Source organism: Egretta garzetta, unplaced genomic scaffold, assembly GCF_000687185.1.
Source record: "Egretta garzetta isolate BGI_Z169 unplaced genomic scaffold, ASM68718v1 scaffold27, whole genome shotgun sequence".
Lineage (NCBI taxonomy): Eukaryota > Metazoa > Chordata > Aves > Pelecaniformes > Ardeidae > Egretta > Egretta garzetta.
The window spans coordinates 3415623-3426739 of record NW_009260400.1 but is presented as its reverse complement, the minus strand read 5'-3'; the positions used below and the strand labels follow the sequence as shown (position 1 = coordinate 3426739).

The 11117-nt window shown below is 55.3% G+C and overlaps 1 protein-coding gene across 1 annotated transcript in view; it reads left to right on the top strand.

Moving 5' to 3' along the window:
• The window catches only part of CNGB1 (cyclic nucleotide gated channel subunit beta 1), a 34621-nt gene that overhangs the window by 19212 nt on the left and 4292 nt on the right, over window positions 1-11117 (top strand). Inside the window, exons 18-27 of the mRNA XM_035898820.1 lie at window positions 3886-3984; window positions 5097-5254; window positions 5411-5590; window positions 6140-6348; window positions 7172-7222; window positions 7338-7424; window positions 7779-7843; window positions 8273-8395; window positions 9672-9813; window positions 10054-10213. Of these exons, the coding sequence (XP_035754713.1) occupies window positions 3886-3984; window positions 5097-5254; window positions 5411-5590; window positions 6140-6348; window positions 7172-7222; window positions 7338-7424; window positions 7779-7843; window positions 8273-8395; window positions 9672-9813; window positions 10054-10213 (1274 nt within the window). The remainder of the gene's footprint in view (window positions 1-3885; window positions 3985-5096; window positions 5255-5410; window positions 5591-6139; window positions 6349-7171; window positions 7223-7337; window positions 7425-7778; window positions 7844-8272; window positions 8396-9671; window positions 9814-10053; window positions 10214-11117) is intronic.

The window sequence follows — 11117 nt, the reverse complement described above, 5'->3', positions numbered from 1 at the left end:
GTGGGGCCCCCCCCGCCATGCCTGGTGCCGGTCCCATACCTCCCCGTGGGGTGCGGAGGCTTCTCTGCACCTTCCCTAGCATCATCGGTTTGTCCTGGGAAGGGCCCCAAAAAGCACAGGGTGCCTCTGCCTGGTTGTCTGGTTCGAGCGCTCTCTGGCCTTACCAATCGGATACTTCCCAAAACAGCTCCTGACCTCACTCCTTGAGATTATTTCCCGCCACAAGGACATCTAAAGCTCAGGTTTGTCCTTCCCTCCTCGCACAGCCAATGAGGCTGTGGATCTTCCCTCTCACTGGGATTTGTGACCTTCCTGCAGATGCCCACCCATCTCTGACTCCAGGTGGGGGTGCTGGGCTTTCTCTTGGGCCTTTAGCCAATGCAGAAAATGGACAATTCCGGTTAGCGCCCATGTCCTGCTTCCCAGCACATCTCGGGCAGCTTTGGAGCCCAGGATCCAGCAACCCAAAGGTACAACCTTTGCTTGTTTAGATCCACTTATCCAGGTACAATTCTATCCCCACCATAATTTTTTATCACATCTTTTATCAAGACCTTATTGCGGCCTTTCTATATGTAAGGGGGGGGGCTTATAAGAAAGCCAGAGAAAGAGTTTTTACCAGGGCCTGTAGTGAGAGGACAAGAGGACATGATTCTAAAATGGAGGAGGAGCAGGTTTAGATTGGACATAAGGAAGAAATATTTTATGATGAGGGTGGTGAGGCACCAGCACGGGTTTCCCAGAGAAGTTGTGGGTGCTCCATCATTGGAAGTGTTCAAGGACAGGTTGGACAGGGCTCTGAGCAACCTGACCTGGTGGGAAATGTCCCTGCCCGTGGCAGGGGGGTTGGACTAGATGATCTTCAAAGATCTCTTCCAACCCAAACCATTCTGTGATACTATGGTTCCCCAGTAGAGCTATTTCTGGGAGCACCTCAGCTTTCTCATGCTATCTTCCACCAGTTTCTTAAAGCAGATTGTGTAGTTGCCGTCACCTAGATGAGCACCTGAACCTTCCTGCCACGTCTCCAGGTCGTGTCTCTCACGGCAACACTGGAGGTCCCTTGGTAGAACTAGAGATTTTTAAAAGCAAGCAACTCCTGTTTTGCTACGTAAAGAAATAAAATTTTGTCATTCTGAACCAGAAGGAAAATGCTTGGCTCTGGCTGGTGTTTTCGGAGGAAGAGGACATCAGCTCTGCATTGAGTGATCAACTGTTCATCCGAAGTCGCTTCTACTCGCCACAGTGTCGAGGTTTTTCCCCACGTGGGGCTGTGAAGGATTGGGATTAATGTTGTTTAGACAGAGCGTAAGCGGTGGAAACAGGCTCTTGCAGTGATGAATACCAGTATACCCTGGGCAATGCCGTACGGGCAGGGACCCTGTGCCTCCCCCGTTGCTCGAGCGGGTGCAGGACAGCCTGGCAGTGCTGGCCACAGCTTTCCGAGAGTGTTGCAAATGGAGCAGCGCTCAGGTTCCAGTGTGGCCTTCCATCTCCTCTGGCTGTTCCGCAAGCACTGGTGTGGCGGCCGGCTCTGGAGGCTTTGCTCTTCGTGGCGTCGGAGAGGTAACCCACGGGCCACGCCAGCAGCCGAGCCCAGGCGGTGCTGCCGGTGCTCATCCTGTCTCTTTCTTTAGGCCATTGCACTCCCTGCCTGGCCTCTTGAGGTGACAAACTATGCTTTTATCGCTTGTATTCAAATTCTTTCATGCTCGGCTTCCTGCATTTGCACAGGTGGGATTATGAACTCTTTGTACCTGCGCTGCCCATTTCCACTTCCCAATTTATTTACTATTAATTTATTATTCATTTAATTGTTTAATTATTTATTTAGTCTTTCACATTTAGCTTTTACTTGGTCTACACATACCCCTCTTCACTAGTTACGCGTCTCTTGGGTTGCTTTGTGTCATAGGAGACGAGGTTTGAAGTCTTCATGCATCAGTGGAAAAAAAAATGGGTTTTTAGTGCCATTCTGACCAGCAGTCTGGACATCCTGTCCCAGAAAGCATCCTCTGCAGCTGGACTGCATCAAGGGACCCAGTGTTTCCCAGGGAATTATTACGCAGGTTCCCTTTTTGTCCACAGATGACAGAAACTTCTAGACTTGCCGGGGTTTTGGACTTGGGATTGCTCATATATGAGCTCCTCCATGGGACTTAACGTAACATTCCACGTTCCCTCTGAGCCCTTCACCCTCCAGTTTCCAAAATCCGCTGACGTTTGCATTGCTTTTTGGGTAGCTCCTGCTCCTTCTCATGCCTGCATCTGCTGGGAATGCAGGTGAGTTACAGGCACCACAGAATCCCAGGAGATGTTGCGTGACTCTGTATCTACAGCCTCCCTGGCGACATTCATCTCCTTTTACATCTTTCTGAGGGCATCCATTAATCTGAAACAAAAAGAGGCGTTTGTTTCCCAGATGGATGCTGACGTAGGATGCTTGGCGTGTGCTGGGAGGGCGACCATGCAGGCTCATGCATGTGCTCAGAGGAGCCACGCTACAGGCAAAGAGCAGGGACCTCTCTGCAGGGTCCCCCTTGGAGGCAAGAGCTCCCTGGGCTGTCCATACAGGCATCGTGGGCTTGCCCATGGATGAGGATGGGCAACAGGGCAGTGCGGTGCCTGGAGGGGGCAGGGGCAGGGCAAGGGCAGCTGGAGACTGGTGAGGGGGGACAGATGCTGTCCTGACAACATCATGGACCTTGGCAGGACTGCTTCTCCAAACTGATGTGGCTCTGGGAACCTTTTCATCCGCATCGGGGGGTACTTCAATGGGGGGGCAGGTGGAGTGGTTTTATTCTGCCCCTGCACTGTGCAGAATTGTTGGTCTCAGTCATCTGCTCCATCAGGGGGGCAGTGAGGCTGGAGGTGGGTAGGCTCATCACATCTGGGTTTCTTCAGGAGACTTGCGATGGCAGGACAGCCTCCATCAGCATCCTGCCTGCTCCCACTCCTGCTCCCTCTCCCACTCCCTCTTCCACTCCCTCTCCTGCTCCCGCCCCCTCTCCTGCTCCACACGCAGCACTGAGCCGCATTGCACCAGGGGCAGTGAATGGCAGAGGGGCAGAAGGTGATTACTGTGTTGCCGTTAGAACTCTGGACTTGACCGTGGGTTTGCAAACCAGATTTTTGCCGTGATTCTCATCTTCATATTCAGATCTCTCTGCCACGTTGCTTGCCCCCGCATAAGGAAGCTGTCCCCAAAACCCGCCTGTGCCAAAGGGAGCCTCTAGCTGTGTTAGGACACATCTTCTAGGAAGACGTCAGCCGCCATGGGCTCGGCATCACCAGGGCAGCGTATACAGGGCTCCTCTTGGACCTGGAGCCATCCTCAGCTGTGGCGCTGGGCTTTGCGGGTGTCGGCAGCCATTAGAGGGTCCACGTTAGGTACCTGCCACTCTACAATGCACTCTTTGCCTCAGAGGTTTAGGGTTCTACAGAGCCAGCTCAGAGCCAGGTAGCATCCCCAGTACCCTCCCTTTTTTCCCATATTTCAACTTTCTTGCTCCACCTTATGGGTATTGCCTTTTCCTGGCCTGCCCCTCGAAGTGCAGTGGTGTGACGGTGCGGCACTGGAGACAAGCTCAGAGTGGTGCCTGCCCTCTGTGCATCTTGCCAGGTGCCCAAAATGGCTGCATGCCCGTGTGGCCATGGGCTCAGCGGTGCCCAGGCAGGAGCAGGGCTTTAGCTGCAAAGCAGCGGGGTGGTTTGCTCCCATTGACTTCAGGCAATGCCAAAAATGAGGGGAAAGCTGACCCTGGTAGGAGAAGGGGAAGTGGAAGCAGAGGAGACCTGGGAGGAGGAGGAGGAGGAGGGGGAGGCAGAGATGTTGGCTGAGGCCGGGGTCAAGCTGAGCCTCAGCTGCTGTGTTTGTGTCCACAGGAGGAGGCTGCTGGCCCCAGCGGATGGTCTGGATGAGGGATGGGTGAGACAGTCCCCGACGCGGGTGCTGTTGGGCTGGGATGAGGAGCAACAGGAAAGGTGCGTGGTGGGACCCGAGGGGCTTGGATTGGCTGAACTCCCAGGGCTCGGGTGGGAATTGCAAAGCCCCTAGAAGTGCTGGGGCAGCAAAGGGCGAGGGAGCCATGCCCATGGCAGGCCTAAAACAATCACGATACACCCTGGAGCAGAAGCGGCTCTCTTGTTTTTCCTCTACCCAGGTAGAAATATCCTCCTTAAGACTAGGCTTAGCCACAGAGAAGATGGAACTATGAGCTACATATGCATGGTGGGGACACCTTGTTTTTACGGATTGTGGGCAAACAACCTTTGTCTTCCACATAGGAAGCGAGCACAAGCTGTGCCTCCTGCACCCCAGGTCCTGGCTTCCCTGCAGCCCCGGGGACAGCCCTGGAGGATCTGCCCTGCCCGGGAAGCCAAGGCCTGGAGAGGGGCTGCGCCTCCTCACGGGGCAGGTGTTTGCCTTCTTCCTGGGCACAACCCCGTGTGCCAATTAGCATAACGAACCATCCTGGAGCGACAGCCATACCAGCTCCTTTTTGTCCCCCCTCGTAGCGATGCTTCTTGTTCGTGCCCGGTAAAGCATCCTGGTCTGAATCCGACACAGTTTTAATAAAGAGGCTGAAAAGGGATGACACAGTTTATAGATACAGGGGTTTGTTGCACATTCTCACACTGTAGTTCTTCCAAAATCATCTTCTGAGCAACCTGGTCTGGTTAAATGTGTCCCTGCTCCCAGCAGGGGGGTTGGGCTGGGTGACCCCTAAAGGTCCCTTCCTACCCAAAGCATTCTGTGATTCTCTGATTCTCCCAAGCACATGCAATCCAGCCTGGTATCTTCGAATCATTTGGTTAGAAAAGACCTTTAAGATCATCGAGTCGAACTGTAAAATCTTGGTGCTTCCCAAGTCCCTCTGAGGGCATCTCACACCCCAGGGCAAGGACGAGGCTCAGGCTTGGTGCTGCTTGATGGTATTTTACTGAAACCACCTCAGCTTGTGCTCCTTTGATTACACAATAGCCAAATAAATATGGGCAAACCCTAATTAGGGATCCTGTAGGTTAAAGAACGGGCCATGAGCCTGCCCTTGGGCTTTCCTACCTGGGTGAAATGGCTGTCGGTCTCTTCCCAGCCTGCCCGAGCGCATCGGTTCGGCCACAAGCCTGAGCAGTGCCGTCATCAACAGCCGGCTCCAGGAGCTGGTGAAGCTCTTCAGGGAGCGGACGGAGAAGGTGAAGGAGAAGCTAACTGACCCTGACGTCACCTCGGATGATGAGAGCCCTGCGACCTGTGAGTGTGAGCGGGGCCAGGGGTGTTTAACTGATCGGTCCCCCACGCGCTGCACTCCCTGGGAGGCAGCTGCTTTACTAACAGTTTGAAGACCTCAAAACAAATTGCTGTGAGATGATTTTCTGCCCTTTAAAATACTTGTGTGGCCTCTCCTAGCCCCTGCCAAGCCAGCGCCTGTGGCAGCGCCCATGCCTGCCCCTGGCGGGGAGCCGGAGGGGGATAAGCCAGGTGGGGACGAGCACTACTGTGAGATGCTGTGCTGCACCTTCAAGTACCGGCCCTGGCTGGACCGCCTGAAAAGCTACCAGTTCCCCAGCAGCATCGACCCACTCACCAGTGAGTGATGGAGCACAGCCATGTGCCCAGGCTGGGGGCAAGCTGGTGGGGCCAGGGAAGAGGGGGTAAGGAGGGGAGGAGGTGTAAAAGCTGAGACCTTGCAGAGGAGGGAGGGCAAGTGAGGAAGGAGCAACTGAGCTTACGCCCGCCTACTGAAAACCCCAGCGTTTTAAGTCCCCTGCAAGGCACAGGCTTTCCTAAATGATTCCCAGGCACTGTGGATATTGGGAGCATAACCAGGCAGGGAAGGGGCAGCAAACACTATCCCTGTGGTGTGGGCACCCCAAATAAAAGTAAAAATAACAGAAGGAAAACCCACTGCCTGGCAGGCGCCCCACAGGAGCCCAGCTCCTTCCTTTGCTATTCCACAGGCGTTTCCAAGCCCCCGGCTGCACAGCCTCAAGGGGGAAAAGCAAAGCAAGAGCCCTCCCACAGGTTTCCTCCTTGCACTCAGGGCAGGGCAGGGGATGAAACCCCCTTTTGCAGAGCGGACACAGGCAAACGAGGGCCACGTGCCCAGCTAACCATGGGGCGGTTCCCTGTCTGCAGACCTGATGTACGTGCTGTGGCTGTTCTTCGTCGTCATGGCCTGGAACTGGAACTGCTGGTTGATCCCCGTCCGCTGGGCTTTCCCCTACCAGACACCAGCAAACATCCACTTCTGGCTGCTCATGGATTACCTCTGTGACCTCGTCTACCTGCTGGACATCCTTATCTTTCAGACCCGGCTGCAGTTCGTCCGGGGGGGAGACATCATAGTGAGTGGCCTATGGGGACCGGCCCCCCACCTGGCACCAGCGCTGCCAGTCACTGATCCCCAAATTGAGCTCTCCAAGCTCTCCCACCACAGCTGTGGTCATCAGTGCTGTGTCCCCTTGGAGGACTGCAGGCACCTCTCCTGCCTTGTAGCGGATAAGCCCATAGCATTTTGTCTGCCAAACAGAGGTATTTTTCCCCCTCACTTCAGTACCAGCACATCCAGAAAGCATGCAGTCCACAGTGGCCCCGTTCCTGGGCGGGGTTGCTGGGAGGGTCCAGCTCCACAGGCCAGTCCTGCCAGCAAGGCACCCACCGACCGGCCTGGCATGGCTGCACGCTGCAAACTGTGAGCAGATGCCATCATAAACGCTGCGTATTTTTGGGAGCACAGCTAGGCAGGACACGTTAGCAATAGGGCAAAAGCCATTGCGATCCGAATGCATAGATCACGTGCCTGGGATAAGTGAAAGCCGTTAGTTCTGTTTCCATATCCAATTAAATGCGCTGTGAAAAGTAAGACCTCGAGGGCATGACCTTCCCATTGCTCAGGCAAATGCTCAGCCAGGGAGGCTTCTGCCTTAAACTCTGATTTTCGTCATGCTGGCACTGCGATGTGCTTTCCCTGGGATGCAGAATGAGTGGGAGACATCCTGCGCTAGGATGAGAAGACGGCATTCGGCCAGGTCTTCTCCTGTGCCTTTTGCTCCGCTCCCCATCCGGAGCACCTTCCCTGTGGTGGTGACGATGAGGAAAGCCAGGCGTGACCTTTCTGTAAGCAATGCTCAATCTTCCTCCCTCCTTCTCTCTCCTATTCCCAACCAGACTGATAAAAAGGCCATGAAAGAGAACTACCTGCGGTCACAACGCTTCAAGGTTCGACAGAATTTTATTTTTTAATCCGAACCTTTGATCTGAACCCTGGCTTGCAGCCTCGCCCCAGCGCGCCTGCAGGTCCCCACCAGGCTTCCTCTCTCTGTGTGGGTTTCAGATGGACGTGGTGTGCCTCCTGCCCCTGGATTTCTTCTATTTCAAAGTCGGTGTCAACCCCCTCCTGCGCTTCCCTCGCTGCCTGAAGGTGAGCCGGAGCTTACAGAACGAGGCAGAACAGCAGTGGCAGGGGGCGTGGGGGGGACTGCGCTGGCTGGGGGAAGCGGGGGCTTGCAAGGCTCATTGGTGGTCACGAGGGGATTGTAAAAGGGATGGGCAGTCTCATCCCAAAGGCTCTGTGGGGCTCTTGGCCAAACACTTCATTTCAATCCTAAAACACACTTGCACTTGAAGAGAAGGGCACTTCTAGATGGAGCTACAGCAGTTCACACTGCAGAAGGGCCACAGGAGGGAAATGGGGGATCAGGGGGTTCTTGGGGCCGTGGCTCCCCCAGCGGGGGCTGCGGGAAGCTGGAGCGCACTGCTTTCCTTCTCCTCCCAGTACATGGCCTTCTTCGAGTTCAACAACCGCCTGGAGGCCATCCTGAGCAAGGCATACATCTACAGGTGAGGGGCAGTGTGGCTGTTTGCTGTGGGGAGGAAGGTTCACTGCAGGCGCATCCCTTCTGGGCTTCGGATTTATTTTCCCATTGTCCCTGGACCAGTTGACATAGGCATTGGCTGGCGCAGGTGGGATGTGGGGGTCCTGGATCCCTCAACCTCCCCTAGACCTGGTGGGGACCAGGTGGTAAGGAGGAGCCACCAGGGGATAACCGGCTTTCCCCAGCACTGCTGGAGCTGCAGGACTGTGGGGGTGGGTTGCGGGGCTGTGCATTTGGGTGCTCTGGGGTTCCTGCACTGGCAGGACCTGCATGGTCAGTGCTCAGCTCCTCGCTTTGATGCTCCTTGTGATGCCGGGGGGACCTGATGGGTTTCTCCCAGCAGATACCACATCATCCCCCCTCCTGCGCTCTCCTTTTGGGGTTTTTTTTTCAGAGTGATCCGGACCACTGCCTATTTACTGTACAGCTTGCATGTGAACTCCTGCCTGTATTACTGGGCATCAGCCTACGAAGGACTGGGGTCCACCACCTGGGTCTATGACGGGGAAGGAAACAGGTACAAGCCAGGGTTTGGGGCCTCAAGTAGCACAGCTTTCTGTGATGAGCTGGAGCAAGAAGAAAGGCATTAGGATGCAGCTGGGTTCATAAAACCCCCTGAAGCAGAGGGCTGGGGGTGCCAGGAGGATACAGAGCCAGGGAGGACAATGGGAAGGGGAGGGATGGGATGTGCAGTGATGTACAGAGCTGCAAGGTGAGGAGCCTGCCGCTGGGCTGAGGTGGAAGGCGGTGGCAGAGGCTGAAAAACTGGGAACCAGGCACTGGGAAATGGGAATGCTCCCTGGCTGAGCAGGATGGCAGTGTGAGCCCCATTTCCATTCGCATTGACCTGCTGCCAGGTTGGGACGGGGGCTTGAAGCTGTGCTTGGAGACGGGGGGCTGAGCTTTGAACTGAAAGGTACGATGCAGCACCTCACACCCAGCAAAATCTGGCCCCTTGGACCAGCTCTGCACCTCATTCCCGGGGACATTCCCTGTCCCTTTGCCATGGCATTTCCAAGCTCGGTGTGCACTGCTGGTGGTGGATGCTGCAGGGAGAGCACTCAGCTCGCAAGCTCGAGTGCTGCCTCATTGCGAATGCCTGCACCTGCAAGTTGTACAGCACCGGCAAAATAAAATTTAACCACTTTAGCACCATGCAGTAAAGGAGATTTTCCCGAAAAAGAGGCATGGGCAAGGGCATTAAAGACGTACCATGGGGTGTGGGTGTAGATGGGGACAAGTGACTGTCACCCAGGCAGCCTCAGCGCAGGTGTTGCCTTCCCTTTGAGCACCCAGCTTTGCCCATTGACGTGCTGCTGTACAGTGCGACACACACAGTATATAGCCATCTCTAGGTGCAACGGCAGCATCCAAGGGAGTGCCCAAGGCCGGTGAATCAGGAATTCACTCAGCATCTCCTGAGTCCCAGGAGCACCAATTTGCTCACAAACCCTTTTTTCCCCCTGGCTATTTCTAAAAGTGTAAATGTTGCTGGAAATGCATTGCTGGTTTATAGTGGTGGGGCTGAAACAAGCAGAAAATGGGAGTAGCCGGAGCAGTGGAGCATCTCACGCAGCGGTTTCTGGAGGGTCCCTACATCCCCTGGCTCCTGTAGCATCTCCAGAAGCCCCTGCAGGTGGAATGGGGGGAGTCTGCAGCCTCTTAATTTTCCCTTCATCACCTGTAATTAGTCTCAGCAGGCTCTGGCTTGCTGGCCAGAGATCAGTGTCGTGGGGTGAAACAGGCCTTCGAGCCGGCGACGCCTTCAAAGCTGCCCCCTCTTTTCCCCCCAGCTACATCCGCTGCTACTACTGGGCAGTCAAAACCCTCATCACCATCGGGGGTCTGCCTGACCCCAAGACCCTGTTTGAGATCGTCTTTCAGCTGCTGAACTACTTCACAGGCGTCTTTGCTTTCTCTGTCATGATAGGGCAGGTGAGCGGGCATGGGGGGGTTCTCTGCCTCAGGTAGGGAAGGGTTCGTTGGGGTTGGTCCACAGGTTGGTATCTCCAGGTTTGTTTTCCCCATGCAAGGGCCTGCTCTGCACTGGTGGAAGACAAAAAGGGGTTGGCAGATGCTGTTGGGACTTAGCATGCGTGTTCTGGACTGCTTACCCTGCGTGATGGATAAGCAGCAGCAATAAAAATGTCTCTTCCACCCTTTCCTCCCATTCAGATGAGAGATGTGGTTGGTGCTGCTACCGCAGGGCAAACGTACTATCGGAGCTGCATGGACAGTACCATTAAGTACATGAACTTCTACCGAATCCCCAAGATGGTTCAGAACCGGGTGAAAACATGGTACGAGTACACGTGGCATTCACAAGGCATGCTAGGTGAGACCCAACTGCTCCGAGAGTCAACACTCGCACCACCTGTGTGTCATTGCAGTCGCTTTGCTGACTGTCAAATGGCACCACGGCTTCAGGCTGGGGGGTGGCTTCTTTCACTCTTTGCCGTACGGTCTCATTTGCCCACCAGTAGAGTACATAGGCTGCCACCAGCTCGCAGAGCCTTGGTGGCCCGGCACCACGCACAGCGCACTGAGCCCAGCGACCAACCTGCAGTGCCCGGGGAGGGGGCGGTGACTGGCAACCACTGGCCAGAGCGTACCCAATAGCAAACCCGCTCACTCACCCCACCAGTAAAGTGTCGTCAGTGTCCTCCTGGAGAAGCTGGGTGCTCATGGCTTGGACAGGCGTACCCTTTGCTGGATAAAAAAATGTCAAGATGGCCGAGCCCTGAGAGTTGTGGTGAATGGAGTTAAATCCAGTGGGTGGCCGGTCACAAGCCATGTCCCCCAGGGCCCAGTGCTGGGGCCAGTTCTGTTCAATACCTTTATCAACAATCTGGATGAGGGGACCGAGGGCACCCTCAGTCAGTTTGCAGATGACACTGAGCTGGGCGGGAGTGTGGATCTGCTGGAGGGGAAGGGGGCTCTGCAGAGGGACCTGGCCAGGCTGGATCCATGGGCCCAGGCCAATGGTCTGAGGTTCAACAAGGCCAAGTGCCAGGTCCTGCACTGTGATCACAAACCACGCAATGCTACAGGCGTGAGGAAGAGTGGCTGGAAAGGTGCCCAGCGGAAAAGGCCCTGGGGGTGTTGGTCAACAGGTGGCTGAATATGAGCCAGCAGTGTGCCCAGGTGGCCAAGAGGACCAACAGCATCCTGGCTTGTATCAGAAACTGTGTGGCCAGTAGGAGCAGGGAAGTGATCGGGTCCCTGTACTCGGCACTGGG